This window comes from Salmo salar, chromosome ssa10 (genome assembly GCF_905237065.1).
Source record: "Salmo salar chromosome ssa10, Ssal_v3.1, whole genome shotgun sequence".
NCBI lineage: Eukaryota > Metazoa > Chordata > Actinopteri > Salmoniformes > Salmonidae > Salmo > Salmo salar.
In genome coordinates this window covers 84784869-84796465 of record NC_059451.1, presented here as the reverse complement: position 1 = coordinate 84796465, position 11597 = coordinate 84784869, and the positions used below count along the sequence as shown (strand labels likewise).

Genomic DNA, 11597 nt, shown 5'->3' with positions numbered 1-11597 from the left:
ATTCAGCACATTTGTACAACACAGTGCAATATAAAGGGGAAATTCAAAATGGTTCTTTTAGAAAAGAGAAAGCAATGCAATTGTAAACATTATTGAGTAAGATATGACTGATACAGCACTGTTCAAAACCACGACGGAGCAAAAATCCTCAACTTTTCACTGCCATTTTGTTTTCCAGTTTTTAGAGCAGAGAAACATCTGCCTGTGTAACACAGAGAAGAGAAGAGAACAGCACAAGTAACAAACCAATCCATGTAGATCACCATGAGAGATAAGGATAGTGGAGCACAGGACCAGTTAACTCAACTCTACGGTAAGGCTGTGCCAGTATAGCCAGTTCTGATTGAGGAAAGATTGCATTTCGCAGGTCTATTCAACAACACTCCGTAAACCAGGGATGTACAGTTGAAGTCGGAAGTTTACATACACCTTAGCCAAATACATTTAAACTCCCTGTCGTAGGTCAGTTAGGATCACCACTTTATTTTAAGAATGTGAAATGTCAGAATAATACTAGAGAATTATTTATTTCAGCTTTTATTTCTTTCATCGCATTCCCAGTGGGTCAGAAGTTTACATGCACTCAATTAGTATTTGGTAGCATTGCCTTTAAATTGTTTAACTTGGGTCAAACGTTTTGGGTAGCCTTCCACAAGCTTCCCACAATAAGTTGGGTGAATTCTGGCCCATTTCTCCTGACAGAGCTGGTGTAACTGAGTCAGGTTTGTAGGCCTCCTTGCTCGCACATGCTTTTTCAGTTCTGCCCACAAATGTTCTATAGGATTGAGGTCAGGGCTTTGTGATGGCCACTCCAATACCTTGACTTTGTTGTCTTTTTTGCCACAACTTTGGAAGTATGCTTGGGGTCATTGTCCATTTGGAAGACCCATTTGCGACCAAGCTTTAACTTCCTGACTGATGTCTTGAGATGTTGCTTCAATATATATCTACATGGCATCATGAGGAAGGAAAACTATCTATTTTGTGAAGTCCCTCCTGCAGCAAAGCACCCCCACAACATGATGCTGCCACCCCCGTGCTTCACGGTTGGGATGGTGTTCTTCGGCTTGCAAGCATCCCCCTTTTTCCTCCAAACATTTTTGTTTCATCAGACCAGAGGACATTTCTCCAAAATGTACAATCTTTGCCCCCATGTGCAGTTGCAAACCGTAGTCTGGCTTTTTTATGGCGGTTTTGCAGCGGCTTCTTCCTTGCTGAGCGGCCTTTCAGGTTATGTTGATATAGGACTCGTTTTACTGTGGATATAGATACTTTTGTACCTGTTTCCTCCAGCATCTTCACAAGGTCCTTTGCTGTTGTTCTGGGATTGATTTGCACATTTATTTGCACTAAAGTACGTTCATCTCTACGAGATAGAACGCGTCTCCTTCCTGAGCGGTATGACGGCTGCGTGGTCCCATGGTGTTTATACTTGCGTACTATTGTTTGTACAGATGAACGTGGTACCTTCAGGCATTTGGAAATTGCTCCCAAGGATGAACCAGACTTGTGGAGGTCTACAATTGTTTTTCTGAGGTCTTGGCTGACTTCTTTTGATTTTCCCATGATGTCAATCAAAGAGGCACTGAGTTAGAAGGTAGGCCTTGAAATACATCCACAGGTACACCTCCAATTGACTCAAATGATGTCAATTAGCCTATCAGAAGCTTCTAAAGCCATTATATAATTTTCAGGAATTTTCCAAGCTGTTTAAAGGCACAGTCAACTTAGTGTATGTAAACTTCTGACCCACTGGGATTGTGATACAGTGAATTATACATGAAATAATCTGTCTGTAAACAATTGTTGGAAAAATTACAAGTGTCATGCACAAATTAGATGTCCTAACCGACTTGCCAAAACTATAGTTTGTTAACAAGAAATTTGTGGAGTGGTTGAAAAAACAGTTTTAATGACTCCAACCTAAGTGTATGTGAACTTCCGACTTCAACTGTATGTGTTTTAAACATGACAGTTTTAGGAGCTACAGTATCTACCGTGTGTGTCTCTACAATCTGTGAAATACATCTGCTGTCCTTGCCTGTCTCTTACACCTTCTCACATTTTTTCTTCTTCTTTTACTTCATTACCGGAAAAACACAATAGAACAAGCACACACTAACAGGTGTCAATTAATCAACATCGATTTAAACGGATCCCATGTCTAATTCAAGCATCACATAGCAAGATGGTGGTGTATCAGCAGCTGCAGATTGGCGGATGTAATATGGTGATACAGTAGGTGGTTTGTGGGTTAAAGGTCAGGTTTAATGGGGAGATGGGTGGTGTTGTGAAGGGCATTATAGGAACAGGAAGTGAAGTGTCTTCATCCTGATACTCAAGTCCAGTCATCTTCGTTCTACCCAAATTTAAAGCACCAGCAGTAAAGAAAAATGCTGACAATAATGAAAATAAGATTCAGTGTCATCCCAGTGATTACTGTGAAAGATATTATATATCTACACTTACAAAAATACCTTTACACACCAAGATTGAAACAGTTCCTTCGAACAATATGAAAACAATACAAATAAAAAATACAAATATTTTCAGACGCTAGGTAGTTTTCTGTTGACATGAAATCAGAGATAAATATTTCCCATGCTTTCCCCCTTGCATTAAGAGAAAATACAATTGTGGTTTTGGAAAAACGAATCTATCCATTTGCAAATATTTAATCTGTAATTGATAACCTTGTGACACCCATTCCTGTAATTCAGCTAAAATGCTTTCTAGTTAACAAAAGAGCCAGTGTTCAAACAAACCATATAATTATTTTAAAACATTATACACTATGCACAGGTAGGTAGAAATAAAAAGGTGGAGATGGTCAGCTCCATAAGAGGGCCCTGAGGGACAACAGGTCACTCACTGACAGGTCATGAGCATCAACGGCTCAGGAAAAGCAAGTTGTCATGAGCAAGAAATGCTTCAAACAATCACAATCAAATCAAGATAACTGTAATATAAACAGTTAAATTAAGCTTGCTCAGGAGATTAAATGTTGGATCTAAAAGTCCCATTATCAACATCCTGTGAACCCTGGAGGTGAGAGGGGAGGGAGAGGGCTAGGGGACAGGTATTGAGGTGGTGGGGAAGGGAAGGTGGGCACAACTGTGTGTGCAGGTAGCGTATCTCCGCTCTTAGTGTAATACGAATTTTGACCCATAAGAAGAAATAAGTTACCATAGTAACAATACCGGGAGCGTCAGCGTCCGAGCAGCTAACCAGTGCCTGGCGAGTAACAGTCACATTTACTTCAGACAGTCCAGAAGTGGTGCTATGCCATGGTGGCACTGACACAGGTGAATAGCTGGGGCTGGGCTTTGAGGGGACACTGTGAGGGGACACTGTGCAGAGACAGGCATGCTCACTTGACGTGCTCAGCGCTGTGGGAGGAACAGTAGTACTTTTTGTGGGCTATGAACGTGGACAGGCTGCTGAACTTGATATTGCACAGCCGGCAGAAGCGGATGTTACCGTTTTGCAAAGGGGAGACCAGGAGGGTCTTGGGTGTGGTAGGTGCCGGGACAGCAACATGGAGTGGGAGACCCAGGGTGAGGGCTGCCCTGTCTGGAAGCAGAGCAACAGCAGCCTGGTGGTTCATAACACCAACCTCCCTCAGGACCTCAGGCACAGGGGACACAGTCAGGGGGAGGGACATTGTGGGAGACACAGCAGGAGGGGCTGCTTTGGGGGAGCTGCCACCCCCAGCACCCAGGGGGCTAATGTTCACCAGGGGAGAGGAGGGGGAGACAGTGTCCATTCTGACCCGAATGTTAATGCTGTCCCTGCGGGTCTGGAGGCCCAGTTTGGGCGGGGTGGCGGGGGTCTCGTCCCTGGGGCTCAGGCTGGGGCTGATGACAGCTGGCTGGCCCTCCAGGTTCAAGACCAGGCCATGCATGGATCTGAAGTGCTCCACCAGGTCACAGGTCACCGCCCTATTGGGAGGGCAGTAGGGGCAGACCACAGGAGGAGAGCCTGGGCATTTGGCTGCAGGGCCGCTGTGAAGGGATGTAGCCTCAGAGCCAGGCAAAGCTGAGGGGTGAGGGCTGGGCGAGGCCCCCTGAGGAGCCTTCTCTGTGGGGAGCCCATTGGCCTCGGGGGAAGTGGAGGCTGGTCTCTTCAGCCTGTGGAGCGTCTTCAGGGTGTGGGGCTGCAGGGTGGTGGCTGGGCAGTAGTAGGTCTTGTGGGCCAGGTAGTTTTCAATGCTGTTGAAGCTGATGCTGCAGGCGGTGCACTTGTGGTAGTCAGTGAGGGGCAGAGCAGAGATGCTGCTGCCCCGTGGGGTGTCCCTCAGACGGGGCCTCTTACTCAGGTCGATTGGGCCGTCTCCATCAGGGCTGGTGCTACTGGAAGTGGCGGGACACAGGCCCAAGGCTATGGCTGGAACAGGGGCCTCCAGGACCTTCCCCACTGAGGCAGCAGCCTCCTGCTTCACAGCCAGGCCTAGCCCTGGAGCAGAGGGAAAGGCAATAGCAGCAGCGTTGGCTAGGGCCTCAGTCCGAGCCATGTGGATCTCATACATCTTCTTCCTCTTGCGTGTGCGAATGGGCTGAGGCAGGAAGGTGGCTTTGCCAGCGCTTGATCGCTGGTTGGACGGATCGTGGCGCGAGGCACAATAGAAGCGCTTGTGGACCGTGTAGTTCTCATGGCGACTGAAGTGAATGTTGCAGGCCTGACAGAAGGTCCTGGTGGGGTCTTCTTCCTGGTCCTCTGCTGAGCCGCTGGGGCTCTGGCTGCCCTCACTGGCCAGGCCTCGTCCTCCTCCACCCCCTTCCCCCTCAGAGGAAGAGGAGGACACAGCCTCCTTCACCCCAGGGTTCTCACTTTTCACCTCCACCAGCTTGCCCTCGGTGCCGGTGCTGCCTGGAACAGGGTCTGAGTCACTGTGGGAGGCTGTGGCAGCCTGAGGGGATGAACCGTGCCCGACAGAGGGGACGGTGACCCCCGAGGCCCCCTCCTTCACTGGGCCAGCCGCGTCTCCCTGCTGGTGCCTGCTGGAGCAGTAGAGCTTCTTGTGAACGTAGAAGTTGTTGATGTTGTTGAAGGTGATGTCACACTCTAAGCAGGTGGCCCCCTTGTGGACAGCGGCGGTAGTGCCTGCTGGATAGAAGGCTGGTGCTGCCCCAGGGGACCCCTGGCCCTGCTTCAGCCGGCTGTGGACCATCTCAGACATCTTGGCCAGGATCTCTGAAGCCTGGGGCAGGATGGCTGCCTCTGGGCTGAACATGTACTGTGGCAGGAACACAGCTCCTCCAGGCAGCACTGAGCCAGCTCCTCCCAAGTGGGCAGGGCTGGAGCCAGGGGTGGGGCTTGTTGGCTCTGCCTTCACGGCCACAGCAAAGGGACTCCTGGGGGAGGTGGAGGTCTGAGAGCACCCTACCCCTGTGTGTCCACGGCTCTTCCTCTCCCGGTCCTCCTCCTCCTTCCCCTCATTCTCAGAGTCCGAGCGCAGCTCCTCTTTGATCCTCATGTCTGTGGGGAGGTGGTCAGGTGGGCTGCAGCCTCGCGGGGTGGCTGAGCTCCCATTGGCCCCAGGGCTGGAGGAGTCAGGGTGGGGTACGCAGGCAGGGGGCTCAGGGTGGTCAGCTGAGGAGGGGGTGCTCTGGCGGGGTGAGGGGCTCCTCTCTGCCGGGACCCTCACCTCCAGGTGTGTGCGAACATGCTGCTGGAGCTGGCTGGGTGAGTCTGTGATGTGGCCACATATCTGACATTTCAACACAACACCAGAGTCTCCTGGACTTAGACCTGCCACAGAGAGACAGAGACACACGCTATTAGAAATTGGTTTCTTACTATTAAACATAACATTAGATCACTGTGGTTATGCTTCATAGCCTATAGGACCGAATCATCATCATCATATATACCCATAATCTCTCATGGACAGACCCTCCAAAAAACACACGTTATATTGTCACATACCCTGAATAAGTGCAGTGAAATGTGTTGTTTTACAGTTTCAGCCATAGTAGAACAGCACCCCTGGAGCAAAGTATGGTTAAGTGTCTTGCTCAATGGCACATTGACAGATTTTTCATCTTGTCGGCTCTTGGAACCAGCGAGCTTTCGGTTGCTGGACCAACGCTCCAACCGCAAGGCTACCTGCCCCCCTTACACTATGTAAACATAAAGGGTACTGTAGAATCTGTCTCGAGACAATGGGAAACATCGAATAGCAGCAGCAGTAGTTCCGGGGCTTGAGTTTCTCGTCACTGGTTATTTGGGTGTACCAGGGTGAGAGCGGTGCTTAAACTTGGGGCGGGGACACGCTGCGAGGTTATTCCTCCGATTGCAGACTACGAGAACCTGGCCATGCTTGATAGATCACATTTTTGCCGGAGCCAGATGGCAAGTATGCAAAAACGTCTCTTTTCCCTGTTAGCATTTTTAAGCACAACTGTTGCAGTGGCTTAAAACGAAGGGATGAAATGGACACTGCTAATTCAAAATAGTGTTGAAAACAGCCTCACATATCCATGGTGAGTCTTACACTGCTTTTGTATGTCAACATGGATGCTAAATACGAAAGGAGGGGGGGGGCTTTGGCTGAGCGTTTTAGTTTCAGTTTGCGAGGGTGGAGACTTTACAAATCAAAAGATCACAATTTCTAACACGTCTCCCCCAGAACTTAATCAAGCATCAGACCAAATTTCACAATATTTCAGTTCTGGGTTAACATATATTAATATACCCATAGAAAACATGGTATCTCTGCATAGTTGCTGTTCTGAAGTAGAACCAGTGATGTTATCCTCTCACTGCAATTGTAAACAAAAAATGTCAGTCTGTTCATGTATTTACCTGTGGACAGAGGCAGTTTGGGCAGGCCAGGACCTGGGGAGTACACTTCACTGCGCGAGCCGGGCTGACAAACCATGTGACTGGTAACCAGGTGGCTATAGAGGATGTCCCTCGTGGTGGAGATGAAGCCACAGCCGTGACACACTCCGTTTTGCGTGTCCGTGTGCACCTTCAGGTGACGCTCACAGTTGGCTTTAGTGGTGAAGGCCGACAGGCAGATCAGACACACAAAGGGACGCTCACCTACAGACACACAGGATACAACACAAGAGAGACAGATCAACAAAAGTGTCTGACGCTAACATACACTGAGTGTACAAAACATTAGGAACACCTTCCTAATATGGAGTTGAACCCCCCTTTGCCCTCAGGACAGCCTCAATTCGTCAGGGCATGCTCTGCAAGGTGTCGAAAGCATTCCACAGGGATGCTGGCCCGTGTTGACTCCAATACTTCCCACAGTTGTGTCAAGTCGGCTGGATGTCCTTTGGGTGGTGGACCATTCTTGATACACACGGGAAACTGTTAGGCGTGAAAAACCCAGCAGCACAGTCAAACCTGTGCGGCTGGCACCTACTACCATACCCTGTTCAAAGGCGCTTAAAGAGTTTGTCTTGCCTATTCACCCTCTGAATGCCACACATACACAATCCATGTCTCAATTGTCTCAAGGCTTAAAAATCCTTCTTTAACTTGTCTCCTCCCCTTCATCTACAGTGACTGAAATGGATTTAACAAGTGACATCAATAAATCAAATAACATTTTTCTGTCACGTACAAATGGTTAGCAGATGTTAATGCGAGTGTAGCGAAATGCTTGTGCTTCTAGTTCCGACAGTGCAGTAATGTCTAACAAGTAATCTTACAATTCCCCAACAGCTACCTAATACACACAAATCTAAAGGGGTGAATGAGAATATGTAGATGTAAGTGTATGGATGAGCGATGGCCGAGCGGCATAGACAAGGTGCAATAGATGGTAGAAAATACAGTATATACATGTGATATGAATAATGTAAGATATGCAAACATTCTTAAAGTGGCATTATTTAGAGTGGCATTGTATAAAGTGACGAGTGATCCATTTATTAAAGCGGCCTGTGATTGGGTGTCAATGTAGGCAGCAGCCTCTCTGAGTTAGTGATTCCTGTTTAGCGGTCTGATGGGATCATAGCTTTCACCTGGATTCACCTGATCAGTCTATGCCATGGAAAGAGCATGTTTTGAACATTCAGTGTAGGTCTTTTAACACACAATGACCACCAGTAGACTTGCTTACCCAAATAATACAAAAAGAGAGAAACGGTCCTACTGTTATAACTGGCTATTAAAAGTGCAATACTTACACAAATATTCACACTTATGGAATCTGCTTTGAGAGAGAGCGCTGAAGCAATGTTTTGTAAGAGAGGTGACAGTTCTCACCACTGTGCGTCCGCATGTGGATCTCCAGGGAGCTGGCGCTGGGGCAGCTCTTGTTACATTGTGGGAAGGGGCAGACACGCTCATTGGGGTAGGAGTCCTTGGGCTTGTCCTGGGGAGGGGAGCAGGAGGACTGCTGCTTCTGCCGGCTGGCACAGTAGTACATGAGGTGGGCCTGGAGGTTCCTCTCACTGCGGTACCAGATCCCACAGTCCTTACACGGAAAGATGTCCTCTGGACCAAGCAAACAAACAACTGTTAACTCTATCCCTGTAATAACCAATCACTTATCAAATGAGTAGTACATAAACAATGCACTTGTGCAGTGCATGTTCAATCATAAAAATAAAAATAAACTGATTCCATGTGATCTGCTTACACATTAAAACGTTACATAAACACTTTCATGTATACATCATGTTCATTGATGTGTACACACATCACCACACACGCATTCAGCTGCGTCACATGATCGATTCAATTGCGGAGCGAGAAAACACACTTGATATTGCTCCGGGGTCTCCAAGGCAACAAGAGCACAGAGGTTGTGGGAGCGAGCGCCCGCCCGCCCGCGCGGGGTAATCGTACTGATCTGGTGTCAGGGCTCATGTTAAACAGGCTATTTTTGATAACGTCCGTAATTACCCACAGTCCTCAGCACAGAGCTTCTACAGCAGGAACCGGGGATACGGCTGATCATGTTTTACCCTTTAGCTTGATTTGTGGTGATTAATCATGCACTCATCACAGCATGTCCATTCCTGCTCCCGCTGCTGACTACACTGCCAATAGGGGACTTTATGAAAAAGCGTGAAGGCAATTACAACGCAGTCTACCTCTGAGACCAGGCAGTATAGAGGAGTTACACTGCCACCTTGTGGTGTACTGGGTGAATGAGAAAATATGGCATGGTGAACTGTTGCACTTGCATTTATCTAGGTTCCAACATTGAGTCCCTCAGCATCTGTTGTTCACATTGACAGTATATACACAGTACAGTAACTGCAAATGCTTTGTGCTATGCATGTAATGATTAAATAGCACTGCAGACATTAAAACCAGTAGATGGTGTTGGCGCTGACATTCCTATGGAAAACTCCCGATGGCGCATGAAGTATTTGAATTTTGAGGCGCCATATTGCTGAATGGGGCTGAATAGCACCAGAAAATAACTAAGGATCATAATGAAAGTGGCCGTAACTAGCAAAGGATCATGGTCAATGTAAATAAGAATTTGTTCTTAACTGACTTGCCTAGTTAATTAAAGGTTACAATGTACTTGTTTTCATCCTGCCTGAGAGAGTCAACCTGCCTGAGAGAGTCAACCTTAATGTCAATGGTGTGAGGGCGCGAGCCTCCTTGTAGCATGCCGGCCCGTGATTGGTCTGTGTCGGGAACGTGGTCCTGTGTCAGGACAAATGTAGTAGTCAGAATGGGTCACTATTTCATTAAATGTCTCAATTTGTAGCGAACTTTCAAATAATGTTTGGCCGTTCTGTCGATTGTAATTGACATAGACTTTTTAGGGCAGAACAGGCCTTTTGGCACCACTAGGTTTCTACGCAGTAGCCGACCAGCAGAGCTCGTGACTTCATGCTCCAGACCGGACACTGGGGGCTTGGGTGCTTACACAGACACATGTACGAAAACACACAAGACACACATATAAAAAGAACACATTATTATCCTGAGCAATCTGAAACTCACTGTTGACAACTGCCGTGGCCAAGATGGCTGCCATCCCAGCCTGCTGGGGGAGGAGCTGTATCTCAGAGTGGAGGGATGCTGGGTAGACACCTGTAGGCTCCTCCTTCACCACTACACCCTGGGTCTTAGAGGGGGACCGCTGCTCCATAGAGGGTGTAGACAGCGTAGCCAGCAGACCGTCCCCTGTGGAGATGTCCTGGGTTACCTTACAATACAGCTCCTCACCTAGGGAGAAGAGATAGAGTCATACACACAACAACACATGTCACACCTGGGGCATGTACCGAAACACAGATGGTATTGTACAGTATATTATCTATGGAATGTATAGTAATCTATAGTAGGTCAAAAGATCTCCATTCTGGTCTCACTCTAATAAGAGATCTCTGATTGTAAATTTGGATAAGAGAACCAGAACTAAAAATGTAACGATGCAAATGGTGCATTATCTGCATGAGTGCTGTGTTGATTGTTTGGGCAGTTTGTAGAACCTTGGCTGTAGATGGTACAGTTGGTATCTGTTGCATCAGAGGTTAACAGGACTCTACGGAGCCAGCAGTCTGTGTCCTCACACACCAGACTCAACTTGGAGATCTGTAGACACAAATAAACAAACAAACAGAGACCGTCAGACTTGCTCTGGAAACACAGTGTCACGGTTTTAATAAAGAATGAGGTACGGCAAATAATTATCTTAAGCCATCATCACGTATCCTCTGATTCTCACACACTTTTCCAAGTCTTTTCTGACAAACCTATTTTGATACAGAACATTATACAGACAAAGACCTACTGAAAAGTGAGGTTTAACAATGAATTAATCCTGACAATGTCCTCTGAATAAACTGTTCAATAATTAAAGCACATCGAATATACACTACAGTAAAGGGACTAATCTTTTCCAGCAGTAAGGGGCAGGCCCGTAACATGGGCAATCAGAAGCATAGAGGGAGAGGAAGGGGGCACGGGCTGAACAAAGACTCACAGAAAAGAGCTATAGACAGGGCATGGAGAAAGAGAGGGAAGGAACAGAGAGACCCCAGGAGAGAGGAGAAGAAAAGGTAAGAAAGGAGATCCGATGACGTTGTAGTGCTCCTGTAGTGCTCCTTTTCTCAATACACGATGGGACAAAAGGTGTGTGAGTGGAGGGGAGTCATAATCTAGCTGTGTGTGTTGAAGAATGTGTGTCAGTGTCAGCACATGTGTGAGTGCTGCTGAAGCCAGGGTAGGGCAGACCAGAGAGAAACACACACCTGTGCCGTCCTCAGCACAATCTTGTCTTTGTTCAGTGGAGGCTCACAGAGCATTCCACCTGACAATCACTCCCACAGGCTTATCGTGTGTCTGCATGAGACACACACTCATCTACGTACCTCTGTGTGTTACGGCACAGTTAAGCAGAGTGTGTTCGTAACCAAATATCTTATAGCAGTCCCAGTAAAATGTTGTCTTCTTTGTGAGGTTCAATGATACATTCATGAGAGTGTGTAGTAAAACCATAAACACAGTAGCATTAGGTTGAGCTCCACAACTACCGTATAGTATAGTTGCACAATGCCTATAGCAGCCCTACTCCTGTATGGAGGCCTGAGGACATATAGATTCTAGAACACTGTCTCCACTAGGTGGCAGCAGTCATTCAGCAGCAACAGCCCTGACAC

General features: G+C 47.4%; 1 protein-coding gene across 3 annotated transcripts in view; it reads right to left on the bottom strand.

The window, feature by feature from the left end:
* Positions 1 to 2119: 2119 nt before the first annotated feature.
* The window catches only part of zfpm1 (zinc finger protein, FOG family member 1), an 82645-nt gene continuing 73167 nt past the window's right edge, over positions 2120 to 11597 (bottom strand). For all 3 annotated transcript variants that reach the window (XM_045688165.1, XM_014124275.2, XM_045688164.1), the window contains 5 exons: positions 10428 to 10530; positions 9937 to 10161; positions 8233 to 8463; positions 6808 to 7050; positions 2120 to 5751 (listed from right to left, as the gene is read on the bottom strand). In XM_045688165.1, the coding sequence (XP_045544121.1) occupies positions 3371 to 5751; positions 6808 to 7050; positions 8233 to 8463; positions 9937 to 10161; positions 10428 to 10530 (3183 nt within the window). In that variant the 3' untranslated portion in view covers positions 2120 to 3370. The remainder of the gene's footprint in view (positions 5752 to 6807; positions 7051 to 8232; positions 8464 to 9936; positions 10162 to 10427; positions 10531 to 11597) is intronic.